This window comes from Fundulus heteroclitus, chromosome 13, assembly GCF_011125445.2.
Source record: "Fundulus heteroclitus isolate FHET01 chromosome 13, MU-UCD_Fhet_4.1, whole genome shotgun sequence".
Taxonomy (NCBI): Eukaryota; Metazoa; Chordata; class Actinopteri; order Cyprinodontiformes; family Fundulidae; genus Fundulus; species Fundulus heteroclitus.
Genome location: NC_046373.1, coordinates 1,077,902 through 1,105,763, shown reverse-complemented (window position 1 = coordinate 1,105,763; position 27,862 = coordinate 1,077,902). Strand labels below are relative to the sequence as shown.

The 27,862-nt window shown below is 41.2% G+C and overlaps 1 protein-coding gene across 1 annotated transcript; it reads right to left on the bottom strand.

The window, feature by feature from the left end:
• Window positions 1-800: 800 nt before the first annotated feature.
• LOC105935382 (visinin-like protein 1) lies at window positions 801-27,862 on the bottom strand. The gene is made up of 4 exons (XM_012875755.3): window positions 27,645-27,862; window positions 7,601-7,776; window positions 4,725-4,940; window positions 801-4,636 (listed from the first exon to the last, which is right to left on the bottom strand). The coding sequence occupies exons 2-4, from the start codon at window positions 7,760-7,762 to the stop codon at window positions 4,439-4,441; spliced, it is 576 nt and encodes a 191-aa protein (XP_012731209.1). The 5' UTR covers window positions 7,763-7,776; window positions 27,645-27,862; the 3' UTR covers window positions 801-4,438.

Here is a 27,862-nt window from a genome sequence, read left to right as displayed (position 1 = left end):
TAGCCCTTTAACTTTATTTTTGGGTCTTGATTTAAAGTGAAATATGAAACGAATAGGTTTATGTACCGCAGGCAAACTATTGACTGCTTATAACCTTTTAACAAAACCTCCTATAATGCTTGCAATTCTGGTTATGTTTGTATAAACTGCAACAGCAAGTTTCTTTATTACATTTTTTATGATAGCTAAAAGCCTTGACTGCTGTCTGCAGTTAAACTTATACTGCCTTAAAACAGTCTAAAGAGTACCCTACCATTAAAGGGGACATATCATGCAAAATCCAGTTTTAGCCCTTAAATACATTTTGTATATAGTTGGAGTCTCTAGGAGAGCAGGGAGATTGAATGTAGTCTGTCCAGGAGCTGTGTAGACATCTTTATGTTCTGTCTGGGTCATATTTTTCAAGCTGTACTGTTTTCTCTGTTCCCTAATGTTTTCTGAACAATTACGTCACAGTATTTGCTGCTAAGCAAGCTCATGGAATTCCATCTTAACATTTTTCCCTCCTGCTACAAATTTATGGACCACCCTGAAGGATCCCGGAGCTACAACTGGATAAGTGAAACTGTTTGGTTAATCGGTGTATTAACCCACTTAATTTATCACTCAGTCCTCCAGCATGCTCCAAAATTGGCCAGATGGGAGGAGTGGAACGCTGTGATCAGGAGGGAGGGCGGGGTGTGACGTGCCTCGTTCGTATTTAGAGGCCGCACCAAAACGAGTTACTCTCAGACAAACCTCAGAACAGGAGTGAAAGCGGGGCTGAGGCGCAACAATAACGAGGAATTCAGACCAAAGCATTGAAGTTCCAATTTATATAAACGACAGCTGAATTATTTCAATGGGAAATGGAAGGCATTAAAAAGCATGATGTGTCCCTTTTAGGCGTAGTTGACAGATCATTCTCAGTGGGTTTGTCACTTTTTCTTAGTGCAACTAGAAAGTTAAGGCTAAGAAATGTTCCACTAAGTAGGAGTTAACGTCCTTTTTTCCATCTTTTTACCCACAAAGGCTAAAAAGGTTTAGGTCATGTCATAACTTTGCATTCTTGCACTTTTGCCTTTGTTTAACCAACATCAACTATGTAAAAGATAAATAAATGGCTCTTTGGGGTGGACAAAGATTAGTTTGGCTGTTAAAAAAAACAAAATACATTTCCTGCAATAGAAGATGTTGCTCACTTTGATCTCCAGGCTCGTTAGTGGCCTATTAACAAAGGAAACATGCAGCAACAGAAGTTTCCAGACATGATGATATTATTTTAACCACTAGGTGACACTGTGACACAGCGATGCTTTTTTATCGCGTCCATCTCTGAGAGCCATCTCCTGAAAGCTGAGGCTGGATAATGAACTGTCAGCTCTACCGTTTGGTGCAAACTAACCGTCATATTGGCTTGTTACTTGTAGCATTGCGACAGTAGGCTCTTCCATGGGGGGGGGGGGGGGGGGGGGGGGGACAGTACACAGTGTATACCTGCAGACCACAAAAGCAAACATATGAGGGCAATAATACTCGGTGCTTCAGAGAGGAGGAGGTCACATTCACATTGTTACAAAGTGAAACTAGACTGAGGCGTCTCTTGTTACGCAAATGATACAAATACAAAACACTGAACGCTCAAACAGTAACCCCCCCACCCCCACCCCCACCCCCCCCCAATTACATACACTCACACGCACGCACACAGCTTTGAAGTCAATTCAATATTAACTCAGGCACACACAGATGCAATCGTTCTTTCAGTAGCAGTGTTGTAAAATGAAATCAGGTCTATGCTATCGGTACATTTACATCTTATATTTGCTTATATTCATAAATCCAATTACACTGGTATTGTAATAATGTACATGTAGGCTTTTTACATCACCGCACAAAGGAGGCTCTTTCTGGACAATCAGGGAGGGAGCGTCTGCAGTGGAGGAGGAGATCATGGCCTTTACGTTGGGCTACGCTGAAACAGGTGTAGGACAGCGGGGCGCCTTCGTTTCTCACCTTTCCTAAATACAGCCAGCACACAGCCGTGTTCCGCCTGAAGGAAAGGAGCTAGAACAGCCTGCAGACAGGAGCAGGGGCTTTATCACTGGAATAACTTCACTCTGACAAAGAACAAAATAAAGTTTACCACCATCTCCGGGACATGCTCACTAATAGCTGCTGACATGCAGCACGTGCAACGGAAGTATCGATAGATGATGATGACGTTATAATAATCAGGTTTAAACTATAATAGGAATGGCAGCCGTCTGGAAATATTAAAGAAAAAGCAGAGAGGAAGAGCCAACTAGCTTCTACTGTTCATAACAATTTGATTTTTTTGGAATGAGACTATGACATGCTTGTTGTTGGTGAAATGTCCGTGACTTTGTCGCCACAGCGACCCGTGTTGCTGCACTTCCCAAGGCCACGTCTTCTAAACCCATGGCCATGTTTGTTGTCAATGGCTTGCAGACCGCCGTTACTGGCCGGTCACGTTATTACGCTGTCCTGGTGAGTCTGATTTGTTTTCCTTAACAATCAACGTGTTATGATGACGTTCACAGAGAAAGAGCTTTGGGGACGGCTACGCCTGCTCGCCTGGTCGAGAGCAGCTCAAACAGAAACGCAACGTTATGGAGCAGAAGAACAACTTTCTTTGTCCCACGATTAACATTCAACTATGCTGTGGTTCGAATTATTAACAGGTCATATCAAAAGAGAGACTAATATATGCTAGCTTCAGCCGGACCCTTCAGCAAACTGTTCCTTGTTAGAGCGTTGCCAGTTAGAGCAAGAGTACTGAAGCTGTATGTCAAGTTAGATATATGTCCTCCTGGTACAGCCAGTCAATCTAAGCAGGTACTGCTCCATCTGCAATGTGTTTGCTGAGTGACATATAGAGCATCACCTTACAACTCCTTAAACCATTTGAAGTTACATAGATATTCATGCCTTTGACTTTAAAGAAGAATTGGACAGGAAATCTGACTAGGATGTACTGGATCTGCATCAGGGGCGAGAAAGTAGTGACTGGCAAAACTCCCCCAGAAAAGACACTAATTTAGCACTGTTTTAAAGCAAACCACCACACAATGGTTTCTATATATCTCAGGCTATTTAATGCTAATATGTAGTAACGCCAGTCGGTTCCCTTCTCTCGTCTGGCTTAACGCGGGTGACACGCACTCCACCTGAGCTACCCCTTCAACCTTTTGCTCCCCTTCTCATCGATTGTAGATCAGAGCAAAGTTCCTCTCTCTTTACCTATTATCAAAGCGCTTCCTCTCTGACATTTAGGGAGGAAGAAAACAGAAACGGGGCAGCGGCAGGGCGCGGGGAGCGGAAGGGAAGCGACGGCCATCTAATGCGAAACAACGTTGAATCACGGAGGCAGCTTTGGCCTTTCTCAGAAATACCATTCTGTCATAAGATCTATAATTACTGCTGCGATTACCCCCGCTCTCAGATGGTCAAGGGCCTCCTCCTTCTTGATCAAATACGGGGTTTTACTGAAGAAAGACTGCGCTTTGTAGGATTCGGCGTGCGTTTGTTTCGTGGAGCGGGGAGACTGGAACACAACCTGCCGAACAAAAGCTCAGGTAGCGTCACAAGTCTTAGCATGAACTAGATTACAAGCCCTTTGACCAAAAGATTGATTTTTGTTATCGCAGCTAGAAGTGACCGGGGAGCACATCGGTATGCGTCGCCATGCTGCTGGAGGCAGCAGTGTGACACTTTTCATCAGCTGCCTGCCTGGTGTTTAGCTGGTGGACACTGAGCAGTAATCTGCGGCGAAACACTCGCCAGGAGCAGCGGGGAATTTGGCTGGGGAGGATCTAGTCGGTGCAGCCAGGGTCTGCCCTGAACAGTGCATCTGGCTCCAGCCTGCATAAGGCAGAAACACATACAGTGACAGACGCACAAACAGGTCGTTTCACTGCTCACCCAGCAGTGTTTGCGCTTATTGCCTGAAACTACGGATAAACAACTTGCCCTTAGTTGGTTAAATGCCCCTCACTTTTTAGAAGGCTTCAAATGCACTGTGGACGTTGAACTAATGAAACGTCTAGGCTTGCATGGATATAAAGTAGCATTCTCGGTATAGCTGATCTCCACAGTGCTGTTACCCTGCAGCCCTGTGATCTCACATTCGGCACAGTGTGAAAGCACGAGTAACACCATGCTGCTCTGCTCTGCGCCAAATGCAGCAGGAGGGAATTCCGCTTTTCGCAGACCATCTGACCGCATTTGTCGAGCCTCTCATCTAGAGTGAAGCAGAGGACAGCTCAGTGGGACAAAGTGGAATGGCATCAATCAAGAGGTCTGCACAGTTCCGGTCATGGATCCCTCCTCCTCCTGCAGAAACGCATCCCTCCCTGTCTCTTCTCAGCCTCCTCCCTTCCCCAGTTTCAGTTCACCTCTTACCCCATCCCTCCCTGCTTTCCCCGCCCCTCCCCTTCTACTTCTGCATATCACACTGCAGCAGTAAGACAATGGACGGGTCGGACTTGGCAGCCTCTTTAAACTCTTCCAGGGTGATCTCGTCGTTGTGGTCCTTGTCCATCTTGGAGAAGATCTTGTCGACGCGCTGCTGGGGCGTCAGCCCATCCTCATTCATGCGCATCATTATCACCGTGCCCACCATCTTGTAGATGGCCTGGAACATGAGAGAAAGGGACAAACCTTTTAGAAGCAACCCTCAAGTGTGGATTCAAAGTGTTCTCCTGCTGCCCACAGTCCCAGACCTCTATGATCTCCAGCATCTCCATGCGTGTGATCTTTCCGTCTCCGTCCAGATCATACATGTTGAAGGCCCAGTTGAGTTTCTGCTCAAAGCTCCCCCTGGAGGTGATGGACAGGGCACAGATGAACTCCCTGAAGTCGATGGTCCCGTCACCATTCTTGTCAAAGGTGCGAAAGGCGTGCTGAGCAAATTTTGATGCGTCGCCATACGGGAAAAACTGGAGAGTGAAACAGAAAGCAGAAGCAGAAGGAAAATCATGAAAACTGGACTGTGAAGAACCTTGATGTTATCTGTGACTGGAACATGCCTTGGTCAAACATGGGACCTAGTTGTATATCTTTCCTAGATAGCAGGATCCTATGACATAGAAAGCACCCCATGCCAAGTGTTTCTACCTTTGGATTTCCCTAATCCCCAGACAGAGCCAAAGACAGAGTTATTGCTCTTTATGCATAGCTGGAGAGCAGTAGGAGAAAGTAGCAGGGTGAGGAGAAGTGGCCAGGATTCTACCAGCAGTCGAAGCATTTGAAGCATAACTACAGAAAAACTGGGAAAAACTGGAGAGTGAAACAAAGACAAAGCAAAAGGAAAATCATGAAAACTGGACTGTGAAGAACCTTGATGTTATCTTTAAGTGGAAAATGCCTTTGTCAAACATGGGAACATTGCTGTATATCTTTCCTAGATGGCAGAATCCTATCACACAGAAAGCACCCCAGGCCAAGTGTTTCTACCTTTCGGATTTTCATAATCCCCAGAGAGAGCCACTGACTGAGCTATTGCAACTCGCCAAGTATTTCAGCATTTAGACGTGTCTCTTTTCACAGAGCCTTTTGCAGCCCATTACCTTTTGGTTACTCTTTGTCTTTCCTCCGCATGAGTATGTGGTATATAGGTCCATGTCTTTCCTGCTCCAAGCCATTGAAAGAGCTGTTGCTGCCATTTATACTGCAGTGCTTAGTCTTAATTTTTTTCTTTCCCACAGAAATATTTCCTGGCCCAGTGTTTCTCTGTTTAGCATTGTTTTCCTTGTGTACACCATGCTTAATAAAAATGGAAGGATGGAGATGAAAAAGGGTGGAAGGGTTTTTTTGGCTGGAGTCCAGGGTGACTCTCAATGTAAAGCCTTGACCCCCTTGAGACATTGATGAAAATAAAGACCAATAGAAATGAAAGGGGATCAGAAGGGTTTGTGGAAAAGATGCACTGTTATACTGTAGCATGTGGTGTAACGTGGAGTGATTCATGCATGGTGTTTCCTCTGAAATGTAATTGTTTCATAATTCTACGTCTTTCCTGGACAAAGCCAATAAAGGAGCTATTGTGGACATTAACTCTCTGTACTGTTTGTTTTCTTTTCCCATAGAAATCAGTCATTTCCCAGTGCTTCTGTGTTCAGCTCTATCTCATTCCACATAAAGCCTTTAAATTAGCTATTGCTGACATCAAAGGCCTAACTTCTTAATCAACTTAGGCTTTTCTTTGTGTGCGATTCCATTTGGGAGTCTCCATATTCATGGAGAAGCTGACAGCGGAAATCCTCGCCTGCTTTAATTAAACCTTTTCACTAAGGTTGGCAAATTTTATCAATGATTGTGGATCCAAACTCTGCAAAACAGTGATATTCATTATGGGTGTCTGGATTTAAATGTTGTTTTTGCACATTACATTCAGAACTACAGTCAAAAATGAATAGGTTAACAGAAAGTATGAACCGCAGAGGAGTACAAACTGCTGAGGAGATTTAGAAAGTAAAAAGTAAAAATGTTTAGCACAGTCTGACCACCAAGTTAAACATTTAGTTGCCATCCAGAGAGACCTACCTCCTTACAAGGCCGTTTTTTGGGAAAGATTTCTACCCACCTTTATCTGAGTTGGCCAAAGTCCAAGCAACATACATATCCTTTCTCCTAATGACAATTTTTTGCTAACGTTTTTATTTCCTGCTAAAAGAGAATTTGTTGTTCTCTTAACAGGAAATTTGTGGTGAATTTGTGTTGCCACATTCTTACTCAGGAACGGCGATTGCTCCAATGTCAATGCCTTGATCCAGTCAGCTTGTATCAACTGCATAGCCCTTGAATGTTTTATCTGGACTGAATTATTTCCTGTATACCTGGATATAAATGTAATTACTTTTAAATTGTGTGTTATTATTAATAATTTAAATCATTACAGAAAAACATAAAGTTAATGACATCAATGACTGCATTTAATGCATAGCTGGAGAGTAGTAGGAGAAAGTAGTGGAGTAAGGAGAGGTGGTCATTATTCTACGAGCAGACACAGCATTTGAAGCATAACTACAGAGACAGCTTAGGATACCCTAGCCCTACCTATAAGCTTAAAAAAAGAAGGTTTTAAGCCACCTTAAGAGTGACAGGGTGTCTGCCTCACAGATAAAACAAATTGCACTCGTCTGTCTCGACTGACTTCTGGTTCAGCTGCTAACTGTGGTCCATGCTAATGGTAAAACATTCGGGTTGTTTTGTCATTTCCTATAACAAACTTATGCTTTTGACATCACTGTACCTGAGAGGCTGGCTGATCCACCTAAACGAGGCATACGCGTGAAAAACAGATCTACATGTTGTTTAATTGCAGTAACAGAGGAGGCCTACACTAAATACAAGAAAGAAACCGGGGGTACCCGGAGAGAACCCACACATGCACAAGGAGAACATGCAAACTCCATGCAGAACCCAGAACCTTCTTGCTGCAAGGCAACAGCGCTACCCACTGCGCCACTGTTACAATTTTATTACAATCATTTGTTTTCGAATAAAAGTAATTAGCCCAAAGAGTTCCACCTATTGGACACAAAACATCCTTAATAATAGAAAATCCATTAGCACGTCTCCTTCTCCCTGCTCTCACCTTAACGTAGAGCTGCTGAAACTCCTCCAGGTTGAGAATGCCAGAGGGACAGTCTTTGAGGAAGCCTTTGTACCACTGCTTGAGCTCTGCCTCGTTGAACTCTGTGCTCTTGGTCAGGTCATCCAGGACCTCGGGGGCCAGCTTACTGTTGTGTTTCCCCATGATACCTCACCTCTCTGGATAGGAAGGGAGAAACAACACAAGACTAGTTGAGCAGTCATTGAACTTCGCAGGACTCATGAGGATTATGAACATAATGAGAACATAATTATTTTCGAACAGAGGCAGCCAAAACAACTCCGCAATATTTGAATCTGGTTGTGTCGGACATCTTGCAACATTAATCTTCCAAGTGTATTTTAGTCCAATAATGACGTAAAAAAAGATTTTCTTGTCGCGATAAAAATAAATAAATAATTGGATTACTGAACATATGAAACACATCAATGCAATGGAAATATTAACCTATTATTGTATGCAATATGGCTACATGAAAAATAGAAAGAAATATTTACTGCTCTGAACTCCCATAGCAGATTCAGGAAAGAGTAGAAAAATATATTAAATCAGTAAAAAATACAATTAAATTGAGGACATAATTGATTGATCTACTGTGCCTTTAAGAGTCTTTGATCAATAAACCTATTTATCCAAATTTAGTCACATTGCTGTAGCAAACTTCAATGTATTGTTAGGGGAATTTTATGCGATATACCAACAAAAGGTGGCATGTATATAAACGTGGAAGGAAATCAATCCATATATTTCCACTTTTTCTTCCAACAAAAATGTTTTCTTCTAGAATTACCCTGCATTTCCCTCCATCTATCTCCACAGCAGTTCTAACCAGCTTCCTTGATCCAGGTGAAGAATAGCTTTCCCACAGTATGATACTACCTCCACCACGTTTTACTGTGGGGATGCTGTTCAGTTGGGTTCTGTGCAGTTAGTTTCCTGTAACATATTTTGCATGGTCGTCAAAAATGTCTATTTTGATGACATGTGACCAAAGCACCTTCTTTAACATGTTTACAGCAAACTACAAAGGGGATTTTTTTGGATTTCTTTCAAGAACGACTTTCTTCTTGCTACTCTTCCACAAAGTGCACATTTCTGAGTTTCAGTGCCAGACATTTAGATGACCTGCCACCCCTGAACCTGGACTATTCAACTGACATCCACAGATTTGTCATTTGACATTGTAGCTTTTTGGTGACGAATTCAGTTTTAGATCGCTTTGTTCCATCACTAGTTTTATAAAGTTTAGGGTCTGATCAATGATCAGGTCTTATCATTGACTGGGTCAATGAAACACCAGGATAACTTAGATTTTTAGCCATTCCCCAACTCAATGACGACCAAGGCAAATTTATTTATAACAGCAAATTCAGCACAATTCTAAATGCTTTAGAAGATGAAAACTTAAGAAAAGTAAACACACAGAAAAAAAGCCAACACAATGCTTAATTGATAATTGTGTTTTATGCCAATATGCTGTGCTTATCTCTTCTTTGTTTGACACTGTTCCAGAAGTTATGTGGTTAATTCCTCCCACCTCTTACTTGCTCAGGCTATTTCTAATCATGCTGTCACAAAGTGGAACATGAAACATGTTAACTGAGGCCTGCAGAGTTTCAGGTAGAGTTCTTCAGATCTTTTGGTTCTCTGGGCATCGAATGAACTGACCTTGAGGGTATTTGCTGGGACATCCGTTCCTGGGACGACAAACAGTGGTCTTTGAACTCTTAAATAACCATTATTCAACACCAGCTCCAGACCAGCCTCTAAAGAGGTGGTCACACTCGCTGAAGATCAAGCATTCAAGAGCATTGGATTGGGGCATGGATGCCACTTTCTCCTTCTAAAGCAGCAATGTAGTCTTAGCAGACATTAGTCATCATAAAAATAATGGTGTTTATTGCATTTAACTGCCAGTTTGAAACTGATTATTTATTGCCCCTTAGCCTTGCTCGTCTACAAGTGATCTGCCAGTCGAAAAGTCAAGATACCATGGTGCAATACTTCCTTTTTTAACATCCATCTATTTACTATACCCACATATCCATGCAGGGTCACAGGTGTCTTTCTCCAGCAGTCAATGGGCAAGAGGCACAGTAGACCCTGGACACGTAACCCGTTCATCACAGAGAGCCATGCAGACAGGGTCCGGAATTTTCGAGGGCTAGCTGCCACATGGCGAGTAAATGTTTGTACCAAATAAGTCATGTTTTTTAGTCACCATTTGGATGAATGCTTCTTTATGTCCCTCTGCTTTCAGCTCGCATGACAACAAACGCGCACGCAGACAAACCCTCGCACATGTGACGCAAGAACGACAGCAACTTCGTCATGTCCATTTGCCACAACTAGCGTTTAGCTCAGGCTAATTACGTTGCGGGATTATGTTGAGATATTTAGCAGGGGTCAGTCAGAATTAATGTTTTGGCCAGTAAAAAGTAAGCTTGGCCGGTTGATTTTTACATCTAATCAGGAAGTTAATTTTGGACACTGCATGCAGACACACTTAAGAGCAGTTTAGAGTATCCTAACATTGGTATTTTTGGACTTGAAGCTGGAGTGTGAAATTAGCTATTGGACCATCCTCAGTAAATGTGCGTTTTCTCTTTATTTTAATGTATTTTACCCAGTCATGTATTTTCTTTGACACATTCCTATTCTTTTCTTTACAGTAAAGCCGACATCAAAAGAAACCAAGTTGTGCAATGACCCTGGTTAGCAACACATACGTAGAAGACATTTAGCAAGTCAAAGCTGTGAAACAGATGTTATAAAATCTGCAGCAAATGTCTGTTTCTCCAAATTATGACTCCGAGCTCAAGGGGTGCCGGTGAGATCTCTGATGTCATCGCTTCATTTTAGCCCATAAAACGGCCCATTAGCCACCATCACCACACACATGCTCCACATGCTGATGGCCACTGCAGCACCTCCATGACGCCATCCCTGACTCACGGAGCTGCTTACGCACTTTGACACGGGACTCAGCCGACGGTCCTGATCGTGTGAGGGCAGTTTTTTGGCTGAAATATCATCCTGTCACGCTAAATTGGGGAATGAGTAATGGGGATGGAGGCAGCCAAGCCCCAAATCACTGTGAACTGTGCTATTATTTTTCTGTGTTGCATTCCTGTAACAAAGCGCAGATCCACGGGGGACACGTTAGCTGAGAAGCTGAGAAATAAAAGATACCAAGAAATATTGGTGGAGTACTACAAAGATAAAGAACAATGTGCTGCTCAGAAAGAAAGCAAGGATCACTTTTGAACAAATCTTTGACTCTGCACTGGTCAGCTGGAAGTTCATCCCCTTACTAAACTCCCAAAGCACTGTGGACAATGAGTATGTCCCTGTTTTTACATGGTTAGATCTCAGGATGTTCTGATTTCTTCAAGGTGCGAGTCTGAATTGCGCAGAGATGCAGATCCATCCTTTCAGATGTGCATTAGATACACACGCACTGGTCGCTGCGCTGAGTCTAAAACAACATGTCAGGGCACCCTAACTGCCTTACATAAAGTAAACTGCAGGGAAGGCAGAGGCAGAAAAGAGGGTTTTATGCTGCCAACACGCAGCTCCTTTCTCTCCTGTGGGAGAACGTTTATTTCAAGGAACAGCTAATAAAATAAATTCACTCGGGTCATAAACGTCCACTGCTAAACTTCTAAATGGCACTCTTGAAATAAAATTCAGCCAACACTCACGACGACCTGCAAATGTAAATGCATGCGCAGAACAGAGGGGCGTCATAAACACACTGACTTGTGACTTGCAATATAATATGGTGACACTTTAATGCTGCATAATAAATGTCTTAGAAGGTAAGTCTTTAAGAAACTACAATTAAGTTGTTCCACTTCCTTAACAGCAGATGCCAGCCAGAAGTAACTCTTTCGGTAAAAGTTTGTTGTAGAGATTGAAATAATTAACTTTGTTTTATTGTTGTCATTTTATGTTTTTCACAATCAGCTGGATGAACTATACGTTATCTTGGGTCTGGGTTTGTTATGTATCTGCTCTGTCTTCTCTAACCCCCAGTCGGTCGAGGCAGATGACCGTTCATACTGAGCCCGGTTCTGCTGGACATTTTTCCTTCCCGTAAAAGGAGAGTTTTTCTTTCCACTGTCGCTTCATGCTTGCCCAGTATGAGGGATTGCTGCAAAGCCATGTACAATGCAGACGACTCTCCCTGTAGCTCTACGCTTCTGCAGGAGTGAATGGTGATTGTCAAGACTTGATGCAATCAACTGGTTTCCTTAGATAGGATTTTTTTTTTTACCAATCTGTATAATCTGATTGAATTTGACTTTGGAAAGTGCCTTGAGATGAATTGGCGCTATATAAATAAAATTGAATTTAATTTAATTTTATCTCTCTGGCAGTAGAAAAGAAATGAAATAGTTTTCTAAGGAAGAAATACCCACCATTAGATTATACATGTAAACACATTGGGAAGGCAATCAGAACGATTGCTCACATTGGCAGAACAGGCAACCTTTTAATCCACTGAAACCATTCCCCGGTTGAATTCCCAACTCTCTGACACCTCATCTTCTCCAGGCACGACTCTCTGGTGTCAGAGTTTATGCAGAGATAACCATCAGAGTCCAATCTCTGACAAGCTGGATGAACAGCCTTCTTCGCTATATCGTTTAGGGGTCCCTGGAGGAGCTTAAGCTTTTCAGAGTGCAAACAAAAAGGTGACGCCGTACACACGGAGTGCATACCAAACAGTGCAGGCTGAGGAAAAAAAAAAAGCCACGGAAAAAACTGAGCAACGTGTGAATATCGACTCTGTACGAGTCATTTAACTAGTACTCATAACTCTGCAATTAGGATGTTTCTTTTAGTTTAAACATCAGCTGCATTTCTTTCTGCTGTGCTCTAGCTTCTGGATTTCAAACACACACAGAAAGCGAAGTGGATCCAATTATTCACACTGACTTTAACATAATAAGCACTTCAAAAGAGCATAAAAAGCATTGGAGCCCTGTGATATTTCATGTTTTAGCTCTTAGGTCAAATGTAGAGCTGTGGGAACTCTGCTCAACAAAGCCATCGATTGGCTTGACACCACGCTGTGTCTGCTGTGTGCAATGACGTCTTTAGCATGCCATTCATGTGAAAAAGCCCACGCGGCCCGTAAGTTACGATGCTAGCTTTAACTGTTTGACAAAGAGACGTCTTAGCCGGCAAATTGCGGAAACAATAAAAGCAGGATGCAGTGTAAGAAGATAAAGATGCTTTGTGTTAAGGAAAAACAATACGAGGATGATTACTCAATCATGGTTATGCACTGCTGAGGGGGAAGCCAGATGAGGGAGGCTGAGGGAGGCTGAGGACGTGATGCAGATGAAGATTGGACCAGAGATAAGGCTGGACATTGAGTAGAATATGACGAGTATCTTATTGGGTGTGAGGGGACCTTAATACCTGTTCATTTCAGCTGTCAGATATAGTAAATCCCTGAGTGGAAAGCCGAGCAGTAAACGCGTAGGATGCCATGTGTGTCACTACGTATGGGTTTGCCAGGCCAGCTCAACGGAAACAAAGTTGATGGGTTGAGACGCTCAAATAGGTTTGCGTGCTGGACTGTGAAATACTTAAAGAATGCAATTCAGAGGGGAGGATAGGGAACTAAAATACTGTGTGCCGTGATAGCTTCACTGCAACAGTGCAGCGGTTTCTGCAGTCCAGGGTTGTGAATGACTGATCAAAGCCATTTAATTCAAATTAAATTCAAAAGTACTTCATTAATCCCCAAGGGCAATTACATCCAGGTGTAACTCATAGGGGTTTCTTCAAAGAGTTGTTGTAGAAGGTGATGGCTGAAGGCAGGAGGATCTCCTGTACCGGTCTGTCTTAGAGTGAATGTGGAAAAGTCTCTGACTGAAGACACTGTGTTGTTGTGCAACAGTCTGATAAAGAGGATGCTCAGGGTTGTCCACAGTTTTCTTTTTATTTTATGAAGAATCCTTCTATGCAGTGATCTCCAGAGGTACAAGACGGTTCCCCAGAACAGAGCAAGCCTTCTGTATAAGCTTGTTGACCTTCTTTAGGTCAGTTGTTCTGATGCTGCCCCAACATATCAAAGAACATGATCCTCACAGTGCTGTCTGCCTTGTCTAAATAATAGTGGGTTTGTTGAAGAAGGTGCAGGCTTTCCCCCACCGCATTATAATGCACGAAGGCCGGCAGACTTTACTTCCAAAACTAAAATACTCAAGTAAAAGTTGTTCTCCTAATCAAACATATTTAAGATGAGTTTTTCACCTAGAACAATATTATAATATCGTAGCACCGTATAAGCAGGCAAAGTGCCAAATATACAGAACACTACTTTAATGTTCCTGTTCCTTTTAAAGCATCTTAAAGAAAGTAGCCAAGTTTGTTGGTATTAATAACACAAAACAGCAAATGATGTCAGGTAGGGATCCAAGTTATTATCTTAAAAACCTTATCAGAGCTTTTTTAAAATACCAGCATGGGAGCATCTTGATAGTTTTGACTGACTACTGATGTCACTGATGTCTGTCACAACCGAAAGGAGCTGGCTAACCACGTTTTCCTCCAAAATGTGTGAAAATTACAGCTAATTTCCATATGCACAACTTGCAAAAGAACTCAATTTTTGTTTTGTCAAGACTCTTTCCTATTACTCTAAATGTGAAAAAGAGACTGTAGTGGGTACTACAGTTGTCAAACTTTCTGTTCTGTAAGACCTGCTCTGTACACTGTACAGTTTCCTCAGCTGAGATGTGCTGAGACCGGCTGAAACATCAGACATTTCACAACATTCAATGCAAAGTGCTAAATTTATGAAGCAGCAAGAGATCTCTTCAGTAACTCTTTACCTCACAAGATTAACTTTAATGGTACTAAACTACAAAGTGAATTATTAAAGTTAGATCAAAAGAGAGTCAACAGGCTAACATTACCATTAACAAACTATTCTACAAGAAAACATTACCAATGGAAGCAAGAGTGTGTGTGTCACAATTAGGGCTGGGCGATATGGACCAAAAGTAATATTTTGATAATTTTAGGCTGAATGCAAATATACGATATTTATCTCGATATATTTTTATTTTCATAAATTAATTGTAAGAAGGCATCTCTGACTCAAAGCTTTATCCCAAATGTCTAACATGCGCATTTTTTTTTAACAAACAGGTTTAGATAAATATAAGAAATGGCTGAAAATTAACCTACTGGAATACATAAAAGTATAATTCTAACGCAACATAGACCATTTCGATATGAACAACATAGTCTCAGCTTACATCTCTTTTTTTCAAATCTCTATATTTTTTTAAAATTTCGATATATTGTCCTAATTTGGTTTTAAAGATATGGTCCATTATGTTTTCAGTCCGCTTAAATCAAGAGAAACAAAAAGTACATACAACTAACTAGGGGGATGGATGGATGGATGGATGGATGGATGGATGGATGGATGGATGGATGGATCTCAGATCAGACAAAAACCTTTTAGTGGCCCACCTGGGTGTGTCAACTCACTGTGCAATGTAAGAAGCAAATCATCCCTCCAAACACGGTTCATCTGTAAATATCTTGTTTTTGTGGCTCATTCAGTGCATCAATGTGCCTTTTTAGCCTCAACCAATATATCTTATTGAGCCCTTATGTCCAGATCTTGTTTAGCCAAAACAAAGATAAATTTTTACTTTTTACTTTCCAACTACATTTATTTGCCATTTAGACAGAAGACAACATCCTCTATCTTGTGTCTTTTCAACAACCTTTCACTAAGCGGTTTGTCTGGAAGAAGACTGTGTTCTGTGACAGTTTTGGGCATCAAACCTTTGATCAGTGTCACTGTGCTCCAATCTAAAGTGTGCTAATCTGTTTACACCAGAGTTTCGTTCTTGACAGAGAGACCGTTTTAGTCATACCTTCTGTTTATTTCCAGAATGTATTGTGTCTTCAGACGATGAACGGGGATTTTAACAGTCTGGAAACTCTTAAAATTTTAACACAGTGCTTTTTTTCCCCCACTCACATGACTTCATGTCAATGTCACTCCTAGATAAGGTAGATGCAGATGGTAAAAGGGCAAGTTAAATGGAAACGGGAAAGCAGAGAAATTCACGCTACATGCATTTCTAAGAGGCTTGTTTGTCTGATTTAATGTACCTTTATAAAAAAAACAATAACCTTTAAGCAGTTATTAAACTTATTTTTTATTAAGCCCCAATTTCTGCATGAAAATGTAGCTTTTTATTGGTCTGATGAAATATTCTAGTTTTAAAATCTGTGTTTTTATTAGCTGAAGGTGGATATAAAAAAATGCTAATTAACAGAAATAAAGGCTTTAAAACATCATCAATCTAAGTTAATCTATAAACTATAATGTATTTCCCTCGGTGAATTGAGATACTGAAATAAAAAAAAAGTTCAATAATATTCTAAATTATTGAATATGACTGTATATCTGACAAGCATTAGTTAAGCTTAAGTTATTACATTCATCTTCGTCAGGATAACATGAAAGAATTGCTTCTACCTGTCATTATGCTGGTGAAGGTTACTAGTAATTATGAATATATGCGAAGATTAGTGTGTGTGTGTTTGTTTTTGTACTTGCAGCTGAGAGAAAAAAAAAAATTCTAATTTTACTAGTAAAGTGAGGACTTTGATGTAAAGTGATCACCAAAAAAAAGGTCCTCACTTTATTCCCGGGCTAGGGGTTAGGTTTATGACCAAGGCGTCAATTAGATTTAGGTTAGGGTTTTGGTATAAACCGGTAAAGGTTAGGGTTAGGGACTAGGGTCAGGCGATAGAAAGGCTTGAATGCTAGTCTATGGAAGTCAAGGCACGGTCCTCACTATGTATATTAAACAAGGATGTGTGTTTGTGCGCCGACACAGACATCAAACTGTTCAGTCCATTTTCAGTCCTTGTTGACTTTGAAATTTGTTTTTAGATGACAAAGACTTGAGAAAGACCTCTTAGCACAGCTTTAACCATTTATGCGTTTCTTGCAGTATATTTTTGTCAAAAGTGTTGCATTTTTAACATTTGTCACACATTTTACTATTATCTCCAAAACACTGAATTGCGTGCAGATGGATATCAAGCTTTGTGCGTAGACTTTCAAAATCAAATTTCTTCTTGTTTAGTTACAAAGGACAAAAATGGCAAACTGATCGTCTCTGTTTCACCTGCAGAACTTATCAGACCACCTGCAGAGCTCTCTGTTGAAAACAGAATTCCTCTTCCTGTCATAATTTAAGGTTTTGTTTGTCTTGGACTTTTTCTGAACTTTTCTTTATCTGCCTTCACCTCAAATTCATCATCCAATCAGCTCAGTCTCCCACCAGCCACCACTCTACTCTAGATCAGCTTCATCTGTTGCCACTAATTAGTCAACTCAGCTCACCTGTGTACAATTCCAGCCATGTGGTTCCCCGGTCCACGTCGCCAGTTCTGGTCTATCATTACCTCCATCTTCTGGTCCCCTGCTCATCCCTGCCTGCCCACACCGTAAACCATTAAATCCTTTGTTCTAATCTGAATCCACCTGCATCTGGTCAGGTCTGGTCCTGCTTGCCTGCTTCACCTGCCATTACTCATTCCCTCTCAATAAACCTTTTAAAAAAAACGTAACTCTGAGTCCGGCTGAATATCAGGTTCACCAGCAACATTCCTTACAAGTTCACCACCAAGTAAATCCAGAGCTCTAAAAACATCTTCACTGACTCTTCAGGATTATGTTTTGTGCTCCTCTGAGGTTGGCGATGGGGCATCTTAAAGTATTATTTTTCTACTTCTACCACTGTCTAGAAAAAGCTATCAAAGGTCTGTTCTGATCTCTTTTGCTTTGGCAAGTGTTGTGCTAAAGCCAAAACTTTTGCGCATCTTGCACACCTTGGTTTTGTGGGTGCTCTCAAAGAACTGATTGGAGTCCAACAATGAGTAAGAAGCAGATTAAGTGTTAATGTTCACTCAAGATTATCAAATATATTTCAGGTAAGGCAGCTTTGACACTTTTGATGGGCTTTTTGATTGGCTGAAATTGTATTCATTCATCTAGTTCTCTATTATGTTCTCTAAAAGTAGAACCCCACTGGTTCTACTGGTTCTCCGGTCCTCGCTGTCTACATGAGAGTTTGCGGGTAAAATATGTATGTAGAACTCATGTCTAATTTGGTCAAAGAAAAAAAATAACTAAATAAGGTAATAACTTTGGGCTTAACTCCACGTTTCACGAATAATTTAAAAAAGGTCTTACTGGAATATTGTTTGTCAACAGTTTCTCTACATTACTTCAGTCAGTTAAAGATTTTATGCACTGTAAAATCAGAGGTAGTCTACACTTTGAAGTTCTTTCATAAGAATCAAGAACTAGTTGAAATGCTTTAAAACAAGTTTTAAACTATAATCTGACACCGTCCGATCCTCTAGGTGGAATTGCTGTTTTCCACAAGTAAGAACAAAAAGTTGAGCCCACTTTTATTAGGATTTTATCATGATGTGTGTCATCCCCTGTGACTTTGGTGGAAAAGGTCCCCAACCAAGGAAGAAACAGGTTGCTGTCAGGGAAAATGATCAGCTGGAAGAAGCTGTGGTAGAGTTGAAAAGAGCAAAGAATGGGAAGCTGGGTGTCCCACACAGAGCCAGTGTCCGTGCTGGGCTGTGTTTGGGTCGTCTCTTCAGAGTGGAAAAAGTACAAACAGACGCGATATGGGGACAATCAATAAGATACTAGTCAACACCAGCTCTGCTATCTACTATCATCTGAACTGCATTGTGTGTGTGTGTGTGTGTGTGTGTGTGTGTGTGTGTGTGTTTGTTACACAGAGGGTAAATAAAAGAAAGTGTGAATGATAACCTGATGCAGCAAAGAGAGCCTGCTTATTGATATGTGAATAAACATTAAGCTAAAAGATTATCGGGGCAGCTCAGCAAACTGACAGACACAATGCATCAGAAACATTGGTTGCCTTGACAGAACCGCCAGGTCTGCTGCCAAACCTCCATCCGGCACAGGCCGAGGCTGACGGCCAAAAATAAGTGGCTGACTGATTTATGGCTGCGATACGAGTTGAAATTGAAACAGAAATACTGATGCCTGAAGGCAAAAGAAGTGCACAATGGCTCCGCTGCTTCATGCAGAGTTCTGAACTTGTAATTTAAGACAGATTTAAAAGGGGTAAACATGGTCCAAGCACTTAAACTGACAACCACTTGAAACTTGAAGCATAGGTCAACATATTTAGAATCTTTAAATTAACAACAAATGAAGTATGTTTATTTATTAGGTAAAGGTTTCTCAAACCATAAACTGGATCCAACAACAAGCTGTATAACCCATATGACAAATTTTGAAGGAAACTACTTCTTTTGTGAGGATTGCATATGATTGGCTCTGTTCGAAAACATGTTTCCCTGAACTCTAACAAGGTTGTATTCGTACATGCTCGGTTTCTTAATCTCAAAACTGTTTTTTCTATCTGTTTTGTATTTTATAGTAACATTAAGAGTGCAACCTACATCCTTGGTTTTTTTATATATATTATGATATTAAAACATGTCAGGACAGAAAGCCACGGTAGTGAGGAAACACTAAAGGACTAAAGACTCTGGAGCAAAGTAAATGGAAAGTTAATTTAATAAGTCAACTTAAGTTAGCATTAAGATGAGGAATGGGGGTGGCAGCAACAGCTACATGTGGTGGGTTTGTTTCGCTTATAGAGGGGCTGATGTGCTTCACAAAACTGATGGAATCAAAAGGAGTGAACATTAGGTGGAAATATTGAAGAAAAATATCAAGACATAAGTCAGGAAGTTACATCCTGGAGTACAAATGGGTCTTTGAAAGGGACAATGCCAAATTAGTTATAGAATAACTGGACATATATTTAAAAAAAGACTAATATTACAATTATTTGATGTAATTTCATGCCACCCCACACACACACGCACATTTTAGGAAAAAATATATTGGGAGTATAAGTGAGACCAGACTGCACTCCTTCTTATATATTTTGTAAAATGGGAATCAAGGGTCTCAGTGCATAGTAGATGTGGAGTGGAACAACAACACAGTATGGGTCTGGTTTGATATCAGTGGGGCAGGTTGGTGTAAATGAGAACCAGCGTTTATGTGTTGGTCTGACAGTGAGAGAGAAGCAGCCTGTGGGTCCTGAAGCCAAGCTGCGGCAAGTTGTGTAACAGATGGAGTGGATAGCGCTGTTGGCATCGACCTTAACTCAAAGAAATATCTAAACAGATCGAAAGTTTCTGTGTCGATTATTATGTGACTATGGATTTTTTTTTACCATCCTAGTTGCTAGGGGAATAATGAAGCATCCAGCTCAGAAGACAGAATGAAATTTGATATCAGGGTTCTTTAGAAAGAGACCAGATGAGAATTTAAAAGTATTTATGGGTATTTTATTTATTTATTTACAAACACAGTAAAGATCTGTGTATACCCGGTCCAGGTTTATACAGACCACAAATTGCGGTTTGCATGTTTGTCTTTATGATGCTCTTAATGCCACGAAATCAATGAAATTGCTTATTTTTGTAACCTGGCCAGCCAGATTGATAATCTGTAGCACTGTCCGTTCTGCACATCAACCTGGTCATTCTCCCATCAAATTTGTTTGTGGGAAGGAGGGACATTCAACAGACCTTTCCAAGCTGACTGGACAAAATTACACCTAGTGCCCGCCTACCAAAGGTTGGTTTTAGCCAATCATAGTATCAAATTAAACCACAAGAAGGTAAGCTAGTCAAGGCACTTCTAGCTGTTCTACTATCAAAGAAGAACCCGTAGATTCTCACAAAACAGATACGATAGCTACAGCTACGCGGGCATCTTCCTGCGCTGCCATGTTTATGTTGATTCGGCAGTGGGCTCAGCCGCTCTTTCTTTCTTCGCACCGGGATGTCCCGCCTTAAACCACAATACTGCACCGTAATTGGCTTGAACCGTTTTAAAATGAGTTTTCCTCCATCTACTGCAGTTGCCTCTATAGGCTTCATCCAGTCAGTTCTTCAGGGTCGTGTTCTCCGTGACACGGTGCCCTCTCGCTCAACTGACTCCATCATTGATGCATTAGTGAGAGAACACTGCCTAACTTCAATCTTTAGAGCTGTTTTATCTCAGAAGATATTACGCCTCTAAAGAAAAGAGCTGTGCAGGCACAGCAGCAGATGCTTTCCTCTTCTCCCGTGCACAACACTGATGGGATTTCAACATCTGGCCAGAGGCAGGAAACTTTTGCAAAAACTCTGGAACTATGATCCTTTTAATAAATGTTTCTTTTTTGTTTAAATTGACACTTGTGTAACATTTGTTATCATTGTGTCATTTTTCTCATGTAAATGGAAGAAGAAAAAGCAATATCGACTTCAAGAATCGGGCAAAAAAATAAATAAAAAAAATCGGCCCCACGTATCGGATATGCCTTATGTCAAAACAATCAGTATTGGCCTTAAAAAAACCTGTATCGGGCGATCTCTACTATGTTGTGTTGTCAGATTGTTGACAGTATTTTCTCTCAGTGGGATATTTATTTCAGAAATAATTTTGTTAGTTATAGATTAGACATAGGAGCGTTACACCTGGCCGCATTGGTGTATAACAAAAATAGGGAGAGAAGGCCAGGGTTTTAGAAATCAAAAGGGCAGATTTAGTGATCAATGTGTAACTTGAAGGAGTCAACGACCTTAAAGATGGGGAGACAGAAAAATCTGCAAAAAAGCAAAGTGTCTGTGGGGCAACAAGCAGGGCCAGGCTAAGCCAAAAGATTGGCCTGGACAGGCCCACCAGGTATTGATAGAAAGACGATGAAGCCTATAAATGGAAAAAAACTTTCTTGTAACAGTGCTTGCACACTGTCTAATTGGTGTATACTTACTTGTCTAATAAACTTAGACCTACACCTTCCTCCCAGTCCCATTATTTTATAAAGGACAAAAACCAAAAGGCAGTTAGGTCGGGTTAAAAACCTTTTATATTGTTAATATTATATAGCTGAAAAGTGTGGCAATGTTGAAACATTCTAGTTGTTAGAAACCCTTCTTATATGTTATACATGAACCCATATATATGTTATAAATTTTAAAAGGGATTTTGGGTGTTTTTGAGAACGACAGCTTTAATGCATTAAAACAGAAAATGCTAAAATTTACATTTTTGACCTATTTTGTTGGGATGGGAGGGGGGGGGGGATACTTCTTCAAAGGGGGTGCTACAGAGAACATTTGAGAACCACTGACTTAGAGGAACCCACAGCAGGCTTCAAAAAATGAGTGATGACCTCCTGTAAGAGACAGTGAGAGGTTAAAGCTGGAACAGCTTGTATATAGCTAAGTTTATATATACACAATACCTCATTCTCGTGTATGTATTCCGCCAAGTGCCTTGTGCATTAAGACCTATTAAAATGGGATCTTCTGTCTCCTCTCTCATACACTGCTCCACTGGGAATAGAGGTGTAACAATTGTTGAGATTTTGAGGAGTTCCCAGAAAACAAGGTGACAAAAAGCTGCATTAAAATAATCAGAGATATAATTTCCAGATCACTGAATAAATAAAAACAAACATCAACCAGGTGAAAGACAATAATGTAAAAAATGCAATATATTTAGCTTTACTGTTTTCATGTATAAGGGTGGCCCTATTCCATACTCATGCCATATTACATTTACGACCTCAAGCCTGAGAAATTAGGAAAGGGCCTTGAGAATATTTTACCAAAAATGTATTTTAAAGGTGCATAGACACGTTATTTGACGTATATTTATAGGTCAGTAGCACACCCTGGTTGCATACAACGTTTTTCTGAAAGATTATTACATCCTACTGGTGTATTAGTTGTTATTTTAGTGTTTTATACTTTGTTTTTCATCAATTTCTTAGTAAATATTTGTAGTCATCTGCTATATTCAAGCACAGAGCTTGTTTGGCGACACGCATAACAAAAGCCTCCGCCGAGCCACAGAAAGGCAGTATAATAATAAGCCGAGGCTTTCCCCACCTGACATGTCGGGGGGATTTGAAGCTGGAAACATCCTGAGTTTAAATACAAAATTTAACGTTTGAAAATCTTCGACATGGTCATTTAAAGCATTGAGTTGTTTCTTCATAACTTCAACAAGCATATTTTACAATAAAACAAAAATCCCTTATTTCTCAGAAATGTTAGATTTTTCACACTTTTCTCAGTTTGTTCTCTGCCGACTTGTTCCTACTTTTGCCGTGGTGTGACACATATTTAAATCCCGCTTTGTAATCCAGGGCAGAATCATCGGCAGCTTTGCGCATGAGTTATACTGTACATGTGCAATGTGAAAACGGATCAGGTCTCCTCTCTTTGTTGCTCTGACTGCATGCAGGGCTTTCAGGACGAGGCAGCTCCTTGTGCCTGTCAGACAGTGCTGAGGGATTGGGAAGGACTCGCAGCAGCTCCAGCAGCTGTCGTAAAACAGGAACAGTCGACAGATTGCTGCTTTCACGTGAAGCTGCTGAATCACCAAAAACACAGAGAAAAATCACTAGATTTGTTTCTAGTCACTTTTTAAAATAAAAGTGGCTAGAGGGGTCTGAAAAGTTGCTATATTTGGCAACACAGGACTGTCTCTCTAGTTTTCTTCACTACCGAGAGCAGCGCAGCACAGTAGCTTCATTCACTCGCAGCTTCACGGGGACACAGACAGGAGCCGGAGGGGTTGGTTTTTCAAAATAAGGTCAATTTTAACATCTCATGATATTTAAATTCATTTTAAACACTGATTATTATTAGAATAAGTGTGTAAATATACAGTATGCTATACCACAATATTTACATTGTTTTAACATACTTTTTAACTTTGAAGGTATGGCAGCTTTTATTTTGGTGTGGTGGTGCGCCACGATCAATTACACGTAGCGGAGACCCTGTTTGATCAAAGACTCAAGGTTAAGCATGGTTAGTAGCTATCAGAGTTTCTGACTGGTGGGAATCTTCTGTTGAGTTGAAGGACATTCACCCAGATGTGTGTATCGATAGCTGTAAGTGTTTATTAGATACCCACCGCTGATCCAAAAAACTCAAGATTCTTTTATTAGTGTTAAACCACAATCAGGCAGTTTACGCACACACCGAACACATTCACACACATCTCTATATTCAATCATCTCTCTTCCTGGGTAATAAAGCATGTGACAAGAATGGATGAATCAATCAGCATGTGTGTGTGTGTGTGTGTGTGTGTGTGTGTGTGGTGTGTGTGTGTGTGTGTGTGTGTGTGTGTGTGTGTGTGTGTGTGTGTGTGTGTGTGTGTGTGTGTGTACATCATGAAAGCTGCCCTACTTCAAATACAAAGACATACAGCAGACAATGTGCTCACACTGAGCCAGTGATGCACGAGACAGATGAACAGTACACCTGGCCACATGGCTTATGACCAAAATGAACATGATGCATAAAAATGATGCATGGGGAGAAGAAAAAATAAACAAAATGGTGTGTGTGTGTGCATGCGTGCATAGACAGTGGCATTTAACATGTTCTCTACGGTGATATTATTATACTGTATGGGGATCAATAAGTCTTTCCAGCTTTCCAGAGCACAGGATGTAGCTGCTGCTCGGTCAGCTGCCGCGTATTACACCTCACTTTTGGAAATAACAATAGAGCTATAAATAAATCTTGGAACAGTGGAGCGAATAAAAGATTGGTGCGCTTCTTCTGGCTACTGTGGCGCAAGAGTCAGAGAGTTCATCATGTAACTGACGGGTTGCCGGTTCTATACCCCGAAAGACACTTGGGCCAGACACTTCACCCGCATTGCCTGCAGGCAGAGGTCAGAGGCGCTGATGTTTGTCAACTGTGGCAACTAACAGCTCACCACTGTCACAATGCGGATGTGTGCATGAATGACTGATTGTAGTGTAAAGCACTTTGGGGTTGTTGGACTTAATTAGGTGCATTTACCATTTCTTGTTTGATCATTTCATTCATATGTACCACAGGCTTTTAAGGTAACTGTTATTAAACATTTATTTAAGAAACCTCTTGATCAAGATGGCTGAAGAAATGACATACCTATATCTAACCATCCTTTCTTATCTAAAGTTCTTGAGAAAATATTTGCTTATCTAGTATGCGAATATTTACACAGTAATGACCTGTTTGAAGAGTTTCAGTCAGGCTTCAAAGTAGGGCTCCAACTAACAATTATTTTTATAGTTGACTCTCGATTATTCTTTCAATCGGTGGACTTATTTCTTATGATCTCAATCATCACTTAAGTTGCTTGTAAAAAATATTTTGACTCACCTGTTCTTGTCTACACACCTTTATAAATGATCTTCCATTAAATATTGACTTGAAATTGAACTGACTTAGTTTATTTTCAATATTTCTATCAAAGTAGATTTTTTTTACTGTAAAAATGTACATTAAATATGAGCAACATTAAAAACGAGCGCATTATTCACTTCCAAATAAACTCCATCGCTGTAGTCAGACATTAACGTTAAATAAAACTATCTCATTATGTAGCTTCACTTTAATCTCAACCATTAATCTTAGTGACAAATGAAACACTGAAATAAACCCAATAACAATCGCTAGATATCAGGGTTTTTCCCCAGCGTATTATTCCAAAGCATCGCCTAATCCCCACCAACCCCACCCCTCCCAGCCAGGTCAAGTGTGGTCTGTTTAATTTAAATGTATCGATGTCTGAGAGCGACATAAGACCGTAAGTAAAGTTCCCGTCCAGGGGAAAACCTCCTGGTCTAAATAGCTAACACGCCAGGGGGGTTCAGGTCAGCACCGATCCCCTCCTCCCTAACATGCAATACCACATATCAGTAGGTTCTTAATGTGTGGCACTATAGACCTTGTAGGCATTGGGGAAGCAACATCATTGCAACATTTCACATTATCACGGACCCATATGCAAACTCTAGTGGAGGAGACAGTCTCTCCTGCCCCTAACCCACCACTTGTGCTGGTTCGGTGGATACTGAAGGTATGGCGATGTCCTGGAGGCCTCATGGGGGGGCTAAATCACCACCAGGGGCTAACTCCACTGCTTAGTGTCAGGTCTTGCTGCCAATGGTTGGTGCTGGCTCTTGTCTGCCGGGTCCTAGGCATGGCCTTCGTGGCAGGAGATGATGACGGTGTGGCTGGGGTCGGAAGGGCAACGTCTCACCCAGTGCCTCCTTTGCCCAGGGGCTGTCTGCCGCTCTTGTGCTCCACTGACTACCAGCCTCTGTGCGAGGGTCTATAACTGCCCTGGGGTGATGCCTTGAGTCCATCTACCTGGGACTGCTGACCTTCTGGAGACAAGTCCACCTCTCCTTTGCTGTTCTTGCTGTGTGTCGCAGGCCTTCTACCATTCACACCACTCCAACAGCTCTGTTCATATTTCTACATGCACTCACCCATCCTCACACACATAAATACACACACACACACACACCCATGAACGGACACCCAAAAAAATGGTTGACGGTCATACAAACACGGTTTCCTATTACATTAATGTGGTCCGCCGACTTTGATGCTGGATGCAGTCTTGATATAATAAAGTCAAGCACGCCATTAGGGTTCCGTCTTCAGATATCCTTTTTGTAGAGCAAATCTGGCCTGGCACATGTTTAGTTTTTAGAATAATTCTGATTTAGTTTATTAACAAAAGATTTCTTCTCCCCATGTTATATCTAGATGTATGTCCACGGAGGTCCCAAAACACAGAGCGCAGAGAGACTTTTGCCAATGGTCGTTACAGGGACAAAAAACTGGTCACGATTACGCTGCCAAGCCCTCGTAACGCCAAGCCGTGACCCGAAAGATAATCAGCGATACGTGCACATCCATAGGATCCAAAATGTAGGACTGTAATTGCTCAGCAGCACTTGAGAAAGGCTTGCTTACAAAAAAGAGGGGGATAACAACCGTCAGGCACCTGCAGCACTGTCCTACATGCAGCAGCTGATAAGTTAGGACAGACCTATTTCCACAAAAATCAGCAGTGACAATTATTATCCATGCTGTGTGATTTAAGGTAAGTAAAATGCAACAAAAAAACAAAAAAGATGGGTAGACCATCTAATAAGTATAAGCAGCTCTGAGAACTTTCACCGAGCGCTAAAGGTCAGCTATCAGAGGCCCGTATTAATACGCATAGATGTGAGAATGTTTATGTAGTTCCATTTTCAGATAACATCATCTGATCAACATTCTGTGCACCCTTCGAGGATGGAGAGGCTCTGTGGAGCTGCAATGCTGAACTCATCATCTGAATTCAGAGGCACGATTAGTCTCATTTTCCTGGAAATAAAAAAAAAAAAAAAACATACACCATTCGCCATTCATGTTCTAGTCAGTCACGTAAAATCCTGATAAAACACCATACAGCTTTTGAGTTTAAGGTGACACGACGGCGGAATATACCTTAAAGGCTAAAACTCTGGACTCCTGTTGCAGCTGTTATATGAAGCTCACCAGCTACTCATGCATGTCTCTATTTACCTGCTACTATCATTATTTATCCCCCGCATGGGGCAGATTAGACTCAGACGTGTTCTGCTCCTCTTTGATTTGCCATTGCATTTCTCCCACAGCATGAAGGGCATTCCATCTTGCAATTAGCACAATGCAACTATGCAAAAAAATAAAATAAAATAAAATAAATAAATAAATAAAGAATGCTTTTTCTTAAAATGAGTCACCGTGGTCTCCAAGCAGCTACAGCAGTTTGATCATGGAAGCAGATGCGCTCACCAAAATTGTCAGTTCAAAGTGCCCTCTAGGAAAAAAAAAAAAAAAACGGTGAGCTCACCTGCTCAACAAGTACAGCTGAGACGCCCACTGACTCACATGTAGCGCAGCTTATTCTTCTTTAGCAAAAAAAAAAAAAAAAAGCATATTGCCCTTCCGTCACCTATTATTATGGCTAACAATTAAAAGCTCATTTTGACAGTATCACATTGAATGTATAATGAAAGCATGCCCACAAGAATAGGGAGGAGGGGGGTTGACCTCCACTTACCCTGTTATATATCTGGAGGAATATTCAGCTCCTTCTGACGAGCAAAGTGCTTCCCTGCTTGATGTCACGGCAGTATTTTCCTCCACAACAGTCCGTCCCTCATGTAAAGCAAGCTCCCGCCCGAGTTCAGCACCTCTCTCTCTCTCTCTCTCTGTATCTGTGGAGGGAGATGAATGAACCGCTGGGTCTCCCTTGCCAACACATTTGCAGAAGCGCCG

What these genes read in the sequence shown, in the direction of transcription:
- LOC105935382 (XM_012875755.3), bottom strand. Translation starts at nt 7,762, where the DNA reads ATGGGGAAACACAACAGTAAGCTGGCCCCCGAGGTCCTGGATGACCTG. An exon ending in TTCAGCAGCTCTACGTTAAG is followed by an intron (nt 4,941 to 7,600) that starts GTGAGAGCAGGG and finishes TTCACTCTCCAG; the next exon opens with TTTTTCCCGTATGGCGACGC. An exon ending in AGATGCTGGAGATCATAGAG is followed by an intron (nt 4,637 to 4,724) that starts GTCTGGGACTGT and finishes CTCATGTTCCAG; the next exon opens with GCCATCTACAAGATGGTGGG.